An 11,512-nucleotide genomic window follows, 5' to 3' on the forward strand; every position below is an offset into this window, starting at 1 on the left:
CGGGTTCCTTTTTGCTTTTCTTTTGTTTCTTTTTACTGTATTCATTGGAGGATGGTACATGGACCTGGACTTGAAAGAGGAAAGAATAAGCAGATGCAACTCTGACAAAGTAAAAAAAAAAGAGAAAAGCAAAAATTAAATCTCTACAACCTGTCCGTAACGACATCTAGAGAATTTGTAATGGTACACTTGGATGAAATTATGTTTTGTTTCTGTTTTTTCCTTTAAGTGGAAAACGTCTGATTATATGGATTCGATAAATATATATATGATACATGTTTCTTATTGGATTGTTTTTTTTTTCGTTTAGATCTCAATAGGTAACGATCATTAGAAACGTCATGCAGCAGGCTATTTCCTATTTTGTCTCTCATCTGGCAAAGGTTGCCGATATTCACCCAAACAACGTTGAGAGTTCCATGCTTCAAAGAACTGTGCGATTTCGAGATTTTGACTTGCGTAAAGAGACAGTAAATAAAATACTGCCTCTTCCTATTCTTTCTGGACATATTAGTGATTTACTTGTTGAGATACCATGGCCAGTACCGAATAAACCGCTGGTCATACATCCCCATGGGGTTACTATGACTTTGGATTCTCTTGACCATAGTAATACTGGGGTAGTTGAAATGAGTATGGAAGATATACTAGATGGAATTACCGATGATAGTATTCTTGGGGTGGCAACTACTTCAGCAACTATAAATGACATTCACACGGATGAGCCGGAAGAGTTACCAGCTATGCCAACGTTATCGAGTGATGTGGAACTTGAAAATAGATGGTCATCACCAGAAGTTGTTGTGGATGATGATGATTATATGTCTTGTCGAAGCGATACTGATACTTCAAATTCATCCTTTGATTTCGTAGATGATTCAGTACCCCCATTAGTAGAAGAAGAAAGAAGGGGCTTATTTTCTTTTCTTCGCAATGCAGCTACCCAGTCGGTATCTTGGTTAGTTAATCGTCCTATTCATGTTCATTTTGCCGACATTAACCTTATTATTCCATGTGACTCATCTAATGGGACACGCTTTGAAATTGTAGCAAAGGAGGTTCTTTTACAAGTTGAGCCATCGCAGCAAGTATCTACAGAACGTATGAAAGTAGTTACCATCACCTTTAGTAATGTTACCATTGATGCATGTACTGCCAAAGGAAAGACAAGAGTATTAGTTGTAGAAAAACTTACTGTGCGCATCACCTCTGTGTATAGTATGGCTGGTATATTGTGTCGAAAAAACACAGCTATTATTTTTGATGGTTTGACGTCATTGTTTAGTGATGAAGATTCACTTCAAGGTCTAACTCAATGTATTCTTAGGCACCAAATTATGACGGATATGCCTGATTATTGTCGTCCATTCTCTGAACTTCGCTCGCAACGTTCACGGTGGGCATATGCAAAAAATTGTGTTCTTGCATTAATTCGGGAGAAACGTAAACGCTATAATTTTAATCCTGCACACCTTAATTTTTACGCGGAAGCACGTAATTCGTATCTAAGACTCTTAGATTATTGTCATCGTACAGGGGATGTTGCGGAGAAGCGAAATAGTCTTGCTGATGTAGAGAGAGATCTTCGCTATCGCGATGTGGTGATTTTCTTGAGAAGAAAAGCTCATGAAAGGTACTCTGCCACCTCATCTCGTGGTGAATTTAGGGTTCACGATGCACCACAAGAGTCAGATAGTGTTGTACCACTGACGGTGGTATCTTCTTTTCACGTGGATGTGAAAGTTGCCTGTGTATACCTTCCAGCGAAAACGACAATGTGGATATATGATGTTGCCTTTGTAAGCCGTACTGATGAGGTTTGCTTTTCTATTAGAAGTATTTCTATAAATATAAACGGAATAGCTCAGAGTTTACATGAAGTGAAAGAGGGAGAACCATTTTGCTCTTTTCAGCGTACCGAAAAAAAAGATGTTGTCTTTATTCGAATAAAGCTAGATGAATTCAGCTTTGCAGCAGAATCTGTGTATATTCTTAATATAATTAGACCCTTTTTTGTTGCGATATCACAGTGTATGTCAAACGTACCAAAGAAAAGGTTAGCTTTACCACTATCACCACAAACACCACCTCCAATGCCATCTAATGGACTGGTACAAACGAGTACTTTTGTTTTCCCATTAATAAAAATTCAAATCGACGATTTAGTTTTTCTATGCGAGAAGTTCTCCCTAACAGCTGTAGAAGAAACATCTGGAAAAAAACGTATAGGCTTTTTGTTAAAAGAAGTATCTCTACGCTTTGGAACAAATGATCTTGTCTTATCACCTGTTAAAGTGAAAATGACAGAGAAGGATGATATTATGATTTCTTTAATTGCTATTAATGTATCAAATGAGTTTCTAAAGTATATTTGCGGACTGAGAAAAGGCTTGGTTGAGGCTATAAGCGGTGATCACAACTTAAATAAATCTGGAATAAATGTTACAGCACTAAAGGAAAACATACATGTATCTGCAACTTTAAATGATATATGGAATGTAATTGGAATGAAAGAGGAATATAACATTTTGCCAAATTCACAGAAGGTACTATTTATTGGTGTTCAATGTAATTTTCATCTTCTTAAATTGAGAATGAATCTTGGACATCTTGATGTTACTCAAGGGAATGTAATAAATAATATTCCTACTCTTTCTCTGAATTTCTCTTCGCTTATGTTTTTAATTGATTACTTTGACAATGCACCATTATGTATTGACCTACCTAGTGGATTTGTTTGTGTGAGAAGTACAAATAAGAATGAGGTTTCACGTTTAATTATAACCTTTGACACGTTACAAGTTTTTTGGAAAGTGATATCACCACTTAATTTATTAAACATTTGCAGTGTAAAGATGGCGTTATGCGGCGATTTGAGCTATTTTTCAGCAGACAAGGCATACCTTTTTGAAACAATTGAGGTAACTCCCTTGAAAACTCTTTACCGTCGGAATTTCTCTGCGATTCCAACGACCAAAGGTCCTTTTCTTGCATCATCTCTACAGATTTATATGAATTTTTCAAGTATATGGATACATCGATTTTGCAACGTTGATTTTGGAAAACTCCGTAAATTCATGAACGAGTATATATCGTTTTTAGTTGATCATGTGGTTTCTGTTGAAGCATACAGATTGTTTTTTAGTGGTTTGAGTGATATTGCTTTGTTATTAAGGGGTTCTTCATTTCCTGTGTTTTTTGATGAAACAAATGCTTTGATGTGTCTTATTAGTATGCCTGCAGTGAATAATAATTCATTAGTTGGATCACTTTTAAAATTTGGAGAATTACTACCAGAAATGCGTAACGTTTCCTTGTTAACTATGATTAATGCATGTGATGTGCTATCTGTAGCTTTGAATATGCCTCTCTTGCGTATAGAGCTGTTTCATTCACGTTTTCCATCAATAAATGTGTATAGTGAGATTCATTATCTTTCTGGAATGTTACCAATGGCTTTACAGGATTTCTGGGATCCTGTTGTACGCATAACAGATTCGAATTCATTAGAACTTACTTGTCGTTGTTTTGACTTTCACGGGGGTCCAATTGCTAAGCTTGAGGTATGTGATGTAAAGTATACGCAGGGCAATACCCTCCTTAATGGAGATACTAGTACTGTTTTTAGTGATAGTGAACTTGGTAGTGGTGATGGTTCATCCACTGTGGGAGAGGACATATCTCATCTGGAGGTAAAGAGCTGGAGTTTTGGTAGTAATATTTCTCCTGGAAATACAGCTATGAATGACTTATTTGGACTATGGAGGGAACTCGGTTATATGGCTAATTCTGTTCTTGTGAAACGTATTATCACGTGTAATTCTCTACGAGGAGGGCAATATGATTTAGCTCAAACAGGTCCGTGGTTCTTTAACTGTCCAGAAGAAGTTATTATTGTCGAGGATTGTACTTTTCTATTTGGGAAAACCGGGGTACAAATGGTTGTCTGTAGTAAAAGCTATGTGTACTTTCGCCGCTGTCTTTTTTTTTCTTCTTTACAGGATACAATACGAGTTGAAGATGATAATGCTGCTTTTGTGTGTGAAGATTGTGAAGAGTGTGGGGCGTCTGTAGATGAGATTCGTCATGACACTCAAACTGAAGTTGAGAAGAAAACTCCAGAGAAATATCACGTAAAGATTAATCGTGGTAGGGTGAATTTAGAGATGCTCACTGATTGTAAAGTTGTGATTGCCATTCCTGCAGTGGACGTGCAAATTAGCACAACTTCTCGTAAAATTTTCTCTCAGGTTCGTGTACATCGTTGTCGTTGGGAATACATAGAAGAAAATGTAGCACATTCTCTTCTTTCACTTTTGGATCTTGACGTGGATTCTTCATTCAGACAAAAAGATCGACGCGCAAAGTTAAGTGGGGCCATACGATCTGGTAGTGTAAGTATTCCGCTTTCTATGGTTAAAACAGTAAACAGAGTTGTATTAGAGTGGAATTCGGGAAGTAATAGTTCGCTGACAAGTAGACGAACCTTTGTGGTACCCCGTAAAAAGAAAGAATCTCTCATTGCAAAATGGATGTGTCTTCTGACCACATCTGTTATTCCCCTTGATTTTTGTCTTCCAAATGGGGTTTCATTTGCAAAGTTAATTGTTCCAAATATTTCCATCTGCTCTAAACGAATAGCAGAAGAAGATGCATTTGTGGAATTTCAAATGGGGGTTCAGGAATTAGTTATATGGGAGTTTTCATCACAATCGTTTGTGCCATTGTTGCAAAAGCCTCTTACATTGGTGGTTGTAATTCGAACAACAGATTTCTCAGCTACCACTTGTGATGTATCTATGTCTTCATTGGATCTTTCCCTTTCAAGTGAACAGGTAAGATGTGCGCTGTCACTAATGATGTTTATTCAGAGTACAGAGAAGCATATAAAAGAAAAAGAAGAAGAACTCTCACAATGGTGTTCTATCTACATTCTTAATCAGTTGGGAGTTCCTCTTCTTTTGCAAAGTGCTACGAATAAATTATTAGTGCAGAATCATCTTACCTTAGAGAAGAAGCGTCTTCTTTTTCCTCACTGTTTGAAGGAAGTTGGAGGAAGAAGAGTAGATCATTTCGAGAAGGTTGATGACCTTACGTTACCAGATGGAGATTCCTCATCTCTTCTTCAAACTGTAGATTTGGCAGTTTTAGAGGATGACGAAAAGATTTACATGACTACTCGTGTAAAATCAGGTTCACTGGTACAACAAGTGATATTCCAAACAACGTTTCATATTATGAATCTTTTACCCTGTACGATTAAACTTTGTTCACCAAATAACGCTAATCCCCTAGTAGTTATTAAACCTAAAGAGGTATCTTGTATTCCATTTTGTTATCTGGATTCTACAGATATTGTCATATCTCTTATATCACTTAATGATAAAGTTGAATCTACTGAAGAGCTATTAAGTGAGCAATCGTTTAAAAGTCTTTTTGAAGTGGCAGTATCGCGTGGAGAAGAATCCATTGGCCGCCTTAAGGAGTTTACTTTTGATGGGAATACGGCTTATGTTGACATTACGTATCGTTTGCAAGGTATGTGTCTCACAATGTATCTTGCTCCTGCTAGACCTAGTATTCATAATGGCACACATTTTCCCATGAAGGTTTCTATTTTTCTTGACAATTGTATGACTGAGGAGACGATTGTAAAACCAGGTGACACTCTAGTAACACTAAAGTATGATCCTTTTGAAAAACAATCACATTATCTATTTGGATGCATTGTATACGGTCAAACATATATAGCTGATGAGCCTGTATGTTTTGACGCAGTTCCACCTTTGCTAGGTGAATGTATCGTGATGAAACATGAACAGTTTCCCAGGCGACATTTTTTTGAATTAAGTATTGAACGAAAATATCTTTCTTCTTCTTCTGTGGGTATAATATACAGTGTAGTACCACGACATGTTTTCCGTATAGTGAATAATTCCTTCACAGATGTAGAAATAACATCTGAAAGTGGGGATTCAGTGGGTACGTTGGGAGGTGAAGTGTTGTTGTGCGCTTCTGGAAGTAACTTTGCCTATATCCCATTTAACACTTCTTTAATATTACATGCTGGAAAAGCAATCTCTACGCCCTTTGAAGTAAAGAAAGAATTTGAAGAGCGGATGCTAATGTGTGAGCTTTCTAATAACAATGATATGATAGGTGCATCCCACTGTTTCCTCTTGCGTTCATTAAAGACTAAAGAAGAATCCTTTATGGAATTAATCCCTGCATTGTTCTTTGTCAATAAGGATTCTTCACGTTACCTCTTGGTGAAGCACGTGGTTAGACAAAAAGGTGGTACTGATGGTTCCGAATGGGTTCATAATATTCTGGTTCCCGCTTCTGCAGTGCTTCCATATACTATAGTTTCTCGCTATGGATATACGAATTTCTTTTCTTTTGCATGGGAAGGGAGTACAAACGATACCGATTATTCTCAACCAGTTGAAGCAATGCTCTCATCAAAAATAAATTGGACGGGTTTTCTACAATGTGGTAATACTCACCACACTGTACAAATTCACAAAGATAGTTTATTCGATGTTGCTGTTGTGGCTATTAGTGGTCCTCGTTTACCATACTTGACTCTAGTGAATTTAACGCCTCGTATGTATGATCTTGTACAACCAATGTCAGTGACTCTATGTACTCCTCCATCTGTAAACAATGACGAGATATTTCTTGATGATAAAGATGCGAAGACAAGGATTCAACTTAGCCAAAATATGAGTTCAAATATTGCTGAAGGGGTCAGTATTTTTGTTCAAACCCAACGTGAATCTGTAACTGTGATTTTATCTCTGATACCAATAAATAAAGGAATATTCTTCTTAGGTGATAGTACCTATGAAGACGTCTATTCAGAAGAAAGACCAATGCTACGGATGGCTGTCAAGTTTTCTTCTATTTTATTAACAATTCGGGATGCCGGTGATTATCCAGTTCAACTTGGAATTGAAGGAAGCGAATTCTGGTTTGTGTACCAATCTCCAAAAATTACGGCTCAGTGTACTGTCTCAGATGCGTATATTCAATGTTCTTATAAGGGGAAGAAAAATCGTGTTGTAAAACCATTCTGTTTTGACATGACAATTCGTGATGTCTGCCTAGATTGGAATACCATAAGTGTTCTTTCTACCCGGATTAATTTAACACAATTAGAGGTGGAGGTATCCGATATATTTCTTTATCAATTACAACAATTAGGTATTCACTCTCTTCCGCATTCTTTTTCGCTGGATAAGGATACCTTATCAACTTCCTTTGATCGTGCAAAACAGTTACAACTTGTAAAGAATAGAAAAATTAAACTTGTCTCTGTGATTATATGTGAGGTTTCTGTCCTTGCCACATACGATAGGAGTTTGCGCCCACCTCAAGATGTCCTCTTTCGTGGATCCCCCATTGGAAGTCTTATCCCGTCTCTTCACCGTGCCACTATGCAATTCCCAACACTCCAATTACGTGATATTTCTGGTGACTCTATGGTGGAGGTCGTGAGTGTCGTGCGAGGGGTTTTGTTCGTTGAATTTCTCAAACAGATCCCAAAGTTGCTGACGAGTGTTGTACTGTTTCCTTCTCTTTCACCGCTGGGAAGTATGCTCAGTCGCGTGGGGTCCTTTGTCTTTGGATCTGGTGGCAGCTCCTCTGAGTTGCCAGGCACTACACTTATTTGAGTGGCAACGGGTGAATTTTTCGCCTTGAAAGGATGATAAGAGGCTCTCATCGTTTTTTTTTTTTTTGTGTGTGTGTGTGTGTGTGCGTTTTATTGGTTTCAAGGGTGCAGAAAATAACTCCACATAAAACGCAGATTTCTCGGTTTTTGCTTTCTACACGAGACTGCATCTAAGAGTTAATGAGGCATCCACCGCTCAATGTTCCTCTTGGCTAAAGGTCAAATAATAACAGCCAAAAGGGGGGAAAAAAAATGCCGTTTAAATAAGATAAACGTATCTATGATTAATCGCTCAACAACGCCAAAACAAAAGTGGGTACATGATTAGCAGAGACTAAACAAAACAAAAAACATGCTTCTCATGCAAACCGTGGTCTATTGTACTGGAGACAGGGTGGTGCACGCTGTAAATGATACACGCATGGTGCTAATCGGCATCTCTCTCTCTCTCTTTCTCTCTCTCTATTTCTTTTCCCTTTTTTTGCATGTGTCACTTTTAGAGAAGATCTGGGTTAGTTAATGATCAGCAACAATATGACTTTGGCGATGGGTGTACTGCGTTAAAGATTGTGTTTGTTTTTAATTATTGGTCGTTGGTCTTTATTTCCAGGCGCTGTTTTTCTAATACATGTAAGATTTATCTCCCTTCTGTGCTACTGTAATATCTTTCCAAGAGGGCAGATCTCATGTGTTGCTAATCTGTTCTTTTTTTACTGTATAAAGAAATCAAGCAAGACTTGACCTTATTGTGATTCAGTCAATTTTTTAACCGGATGACACAGAGGACTCTTCTTCGAGAAAAGAGAAACTGATCTGAAAGGAGCAAATCTCTTTTTTTTTTAAATCTCGGATATATGGTAACAAACGTATTTTTCTTCTCCTTGATAGAACTCAGTTGGCAATTTTATACTCTACAGGCATTAAGATACAATTGTCTTTATGTTGTTAATTGTGCGAGTTGGTCTCACTTATGGGAAATAAAAAATTTCCTGAAGAAACAGTTTATGTGTTATTCTTTGGTGTCTGGCGGCTGTACCATATATATATATATATATATATATATATATATATATATATGATGTTTCTTTCTAATGTAAAAACCCCTAACAGTCGATGGGCTGAGGTAATGTGATGAATATCAGCGGTGAAGGCTCATTATTGAAAGTGCCATGGATTTCTTTATCTGAAAGTGCCTCTGGTCGATAATAATGATCCGCGATTATATGGAATCTTAAGCGTGGTCGAATGATGACATTTGCGTACTTTTCTCTGGTCTTTATTTTTTTTTTTGTGACAAGAACTGTGGAGAAATTGTGCAAGATTGGTCTCTACTTTGAATGCTACGTGGTGGAAGGGATTTATAATACCATTTTTCAAACATGATGCATGATGCATACAGAATTATAAGATTTTTCTTATTTTGATTGCGGATCCCATGAAATTATACATATATTCTTCCTGTATATTTTCTTATATATTCTAATAGCCAGGATTCATGTAACTGTTGTACTGTTCAGCAAAAATGCATATGTTTTTTTCTTTTTCTGTTATTTCTTACTGTAGGAAAAAAAATAAATTATAGTTATCTTATCACATCCTTTGAATCGATATAATCTATTAACAAAAGCAAATCAATATGTCCTAGGTTGTTCATGTTGTTCAAGGCCAACTTTCATCTTTTAACAGAACTCGAACCAAGTATTAAGATGAACTGATTTCAACTGCTGCTAAACTGGCTGCACGTGGAAAGGGAATTTTGGCAGCTGGTGAACCCACTGATGCTTATAATGATCGTTTTAAGCCCATGGGTCTTGAGAATAACGTTGAAAATCGTCGAAAATACCGTGTTATTCTATTGAAAACTCAAGGTAGGGAAGAGTATATCAGCGGTGTTATTCTTCAGAAGGAGACAGTGGAGCAGCAAGCCTCTACGGGCGAAACGTTCCCTCATACGCTGATGAAAAAGGGCATCTTTTGCGGTATAAATACCGATGGTGGCTTGCATCCCTTTTTTGAGGGAGTTGAAGGTGAAGATGTAACTGAATGGCTTGATGGGTATGCCGCACGAGCAGCATCTTATTATGCCAAGGGTTGTCGCTTCTGCAAGTGGAGAAATGTCTACAAAATTCAGAATGACAATGTTTCTGAATCCTTGGTGCGTTTTAGCGCCGAAACATTGGCTCGTTACGCTGTACTCTCTCAGATTGATGGTCTTGTTCCCATTGTGGAACCGGAGATTATGCTAACAGGAACTCACGGTATTCAGACATGTGAGCAGGTCTCACAACATGTCTGGTCAGAGGTTGTAGCAGCACTCCATCGCCACGGAGTTATCTTGGAGGGTATAGTGCTGAAACCGAGCATGGTCGTCTCTGGTGCGGAATCAGGCTTCACCGTCTCAGCAGGAGAAGTTGCTGCTCACACGGTAGCCACACTTGCACGGGTTTTGCCCCCAGCTGTTCCTGTGGTTGAGTTTCTTTCAGTTGGTCTAAGTGAACTACAATCTACCGAATACTTGAACGCCATTAATACCACATCAACTCCTCACACATGGATGTTTAATTTTGCATTTGCTTGTGCCCTAAGAAACGGCGCACTGAAGGCATGGGGTGGAAAGGATGAAAATATTCCTCTTTGCCGTAATACGTTTATGCATCGGGCCAAAATGAACTACTTTGCCGTGCGAGGAAAGTACAAACCAGAGATGGAAAAGGAACTCCATCGATAACCCTTAATTGGCATAAATGGAGACATAGTGTATGTGTGGGGTGTAGTGGCTGGCAAATCAGGACCCCAGCGGAGAGTAAAAAATACACAGTCAGAAACAAACAATATGAAAGCTTGGGTTGTTGGGTATTGGGAATTGTGAAACAAAAGAGGACAAAGAAACAAACAGACAGACGACACGACACCACGAAAGCAAAAACAACGAGACACCAACCACCGGAAACTATGGCAGTGTGTATTGTATTACACATTTGGTTGTGGTATACTTATTCTTCTCCCATGGTTATCAAAATACAACTCTGGACCAACATCTTATACACCACTCCGGTCATCGGAGCTAAATTAGGGCATGACGAATACCCTTCCCGCATGGGTATCGGCTCCTCCGAAATGGTGGGCCATGAAGGTCTGTGGCCTCTTGGGTGTGGGGTCCGACTCGGGCCGCAGGCCCAAAAAAATTTTGTGACCCCTCAAAAACTGAGGCTTTTTTGGAAACTTATTGAACAAAATATATTGTAATTTCACTCTCCCATATTGCATTATATGCAGAAGACCTCACAATAGAAAATGTACTATAGCAGCGGTCTGTGGGAAACTTTTGCCTTTTCATATTTGAAAAACGAGTCTTCGGCCGCAGGCGAAAAAAAGTTTTTTGGAGGGGTCCTTGGGAAAGGCCCCAAAAACAAGGCCAAGACCACCGACCATCCTCCAATTTTTACATTGGCGCCAATCAATTTCAAATGCGCATCAAATAAGCCACGAAACTCGAGCTGACTCCTGACACAGCTCCTGGTCAGACTTGGGGACCCTTTGGAGCCTAAAAAAGTGAAAATCAAATGCATACCCGACGTTTTTTGGTGAGGCCAAAGAAATGTTGGAAAGCTGGGGGAAGAATGAATTGTTGAACCCTAGTGGATATATGTCGATTGAGTTTATGCAAAACATTAAAGCACTTTTTGAACTTCGTGCGGCCCTTTTGCTCTCGGAAAATAAAAAAGTTTCTAAAATGGACCCCAAAAGGAGCTTTTCGGGTGCCAAAAAACTTTTTTGAAATTCTCGCGCACCAAATTTCCGGCAAAGCTCTACCATATTAAATCGTATAATAGGGTC

At 38.4% G+C, this 11,512-nt stretch overlaps 3 protein-coding genes across 3 annotated transcripts; all 3 read left to right on the forward strand.

Annotated features, from left to right (window-relative positions):
• Nucleotides 1-341: 341 nt before the first annotated feature.
• On the forward strand, nt 342-7,676 carry LSM04_005175 (uncharacterized protein; the record flags this gene model as incomplete). Its single annotated transcript, XM_067337623.1, has 1 exon — nt 342-7,676. One exon carries the CDS (start codon nt 342-344, stop codon nt 7,674-7,676), a length of 7,335 nt encoding a protein of 2,444 aa, XP_067193543.1.
• Nucleotides 7,677-8,806: 1,130 nt separating this feature from the next.
• LSM04_009096 (Fructose-bisphosphate aldolase) lies at nt 8,807-10,403 on the forward strand (the record flags this gene model as incomplete). Its single annotated transcript, XM_067337624.1, has 2 exons — nt 8,807-8,873; nt 9,382-10,403. The coding sequence occupies 2 exons, from the start codon at nt 8,807-8,809 to the stop codon at nt 10,401-10,403; spliced, it is 1,089 nt and encodes a 362-aa protein (XP_067193617.1).
• Nucleotides 10,404-10,627: 224 nt separating this feature from the next.
• On the forward strand, nt 10,628-10,921 carry LSM04_001022 (uncharacterized protein; the record flags this gene model as incomplete). The annotated part of the gene is made up of 1 exon (XM_067337625.1): nt 10,628-10,921. The coding sequence occupies one exon, from the start codon at nt 10,628-10,630 to the stop codon at nt 10,919-10,921; it is 294 nt and encodes a 97-aa protein (XP_067193464.1).
• Nucleotides 10,922-11,512: the final 591 nt, after the last annotated feature.

Source organism: Trypanosoma melophagium (assembly GCF_022059095.1).
Source record: "Trypanosoma melophagium isolate St. Kilda chromosome Unknown ctg16segment0, whole genome shotgun sequence".
In the NCBI taxonomy this organism is placed as follows: domain Eukaryota; phylum Euglenozoa; class Kinetoplastea; order Trypanosomatida; family Trypanosomatidae; genus Trypanosoma; species Trypanosoma melophagium.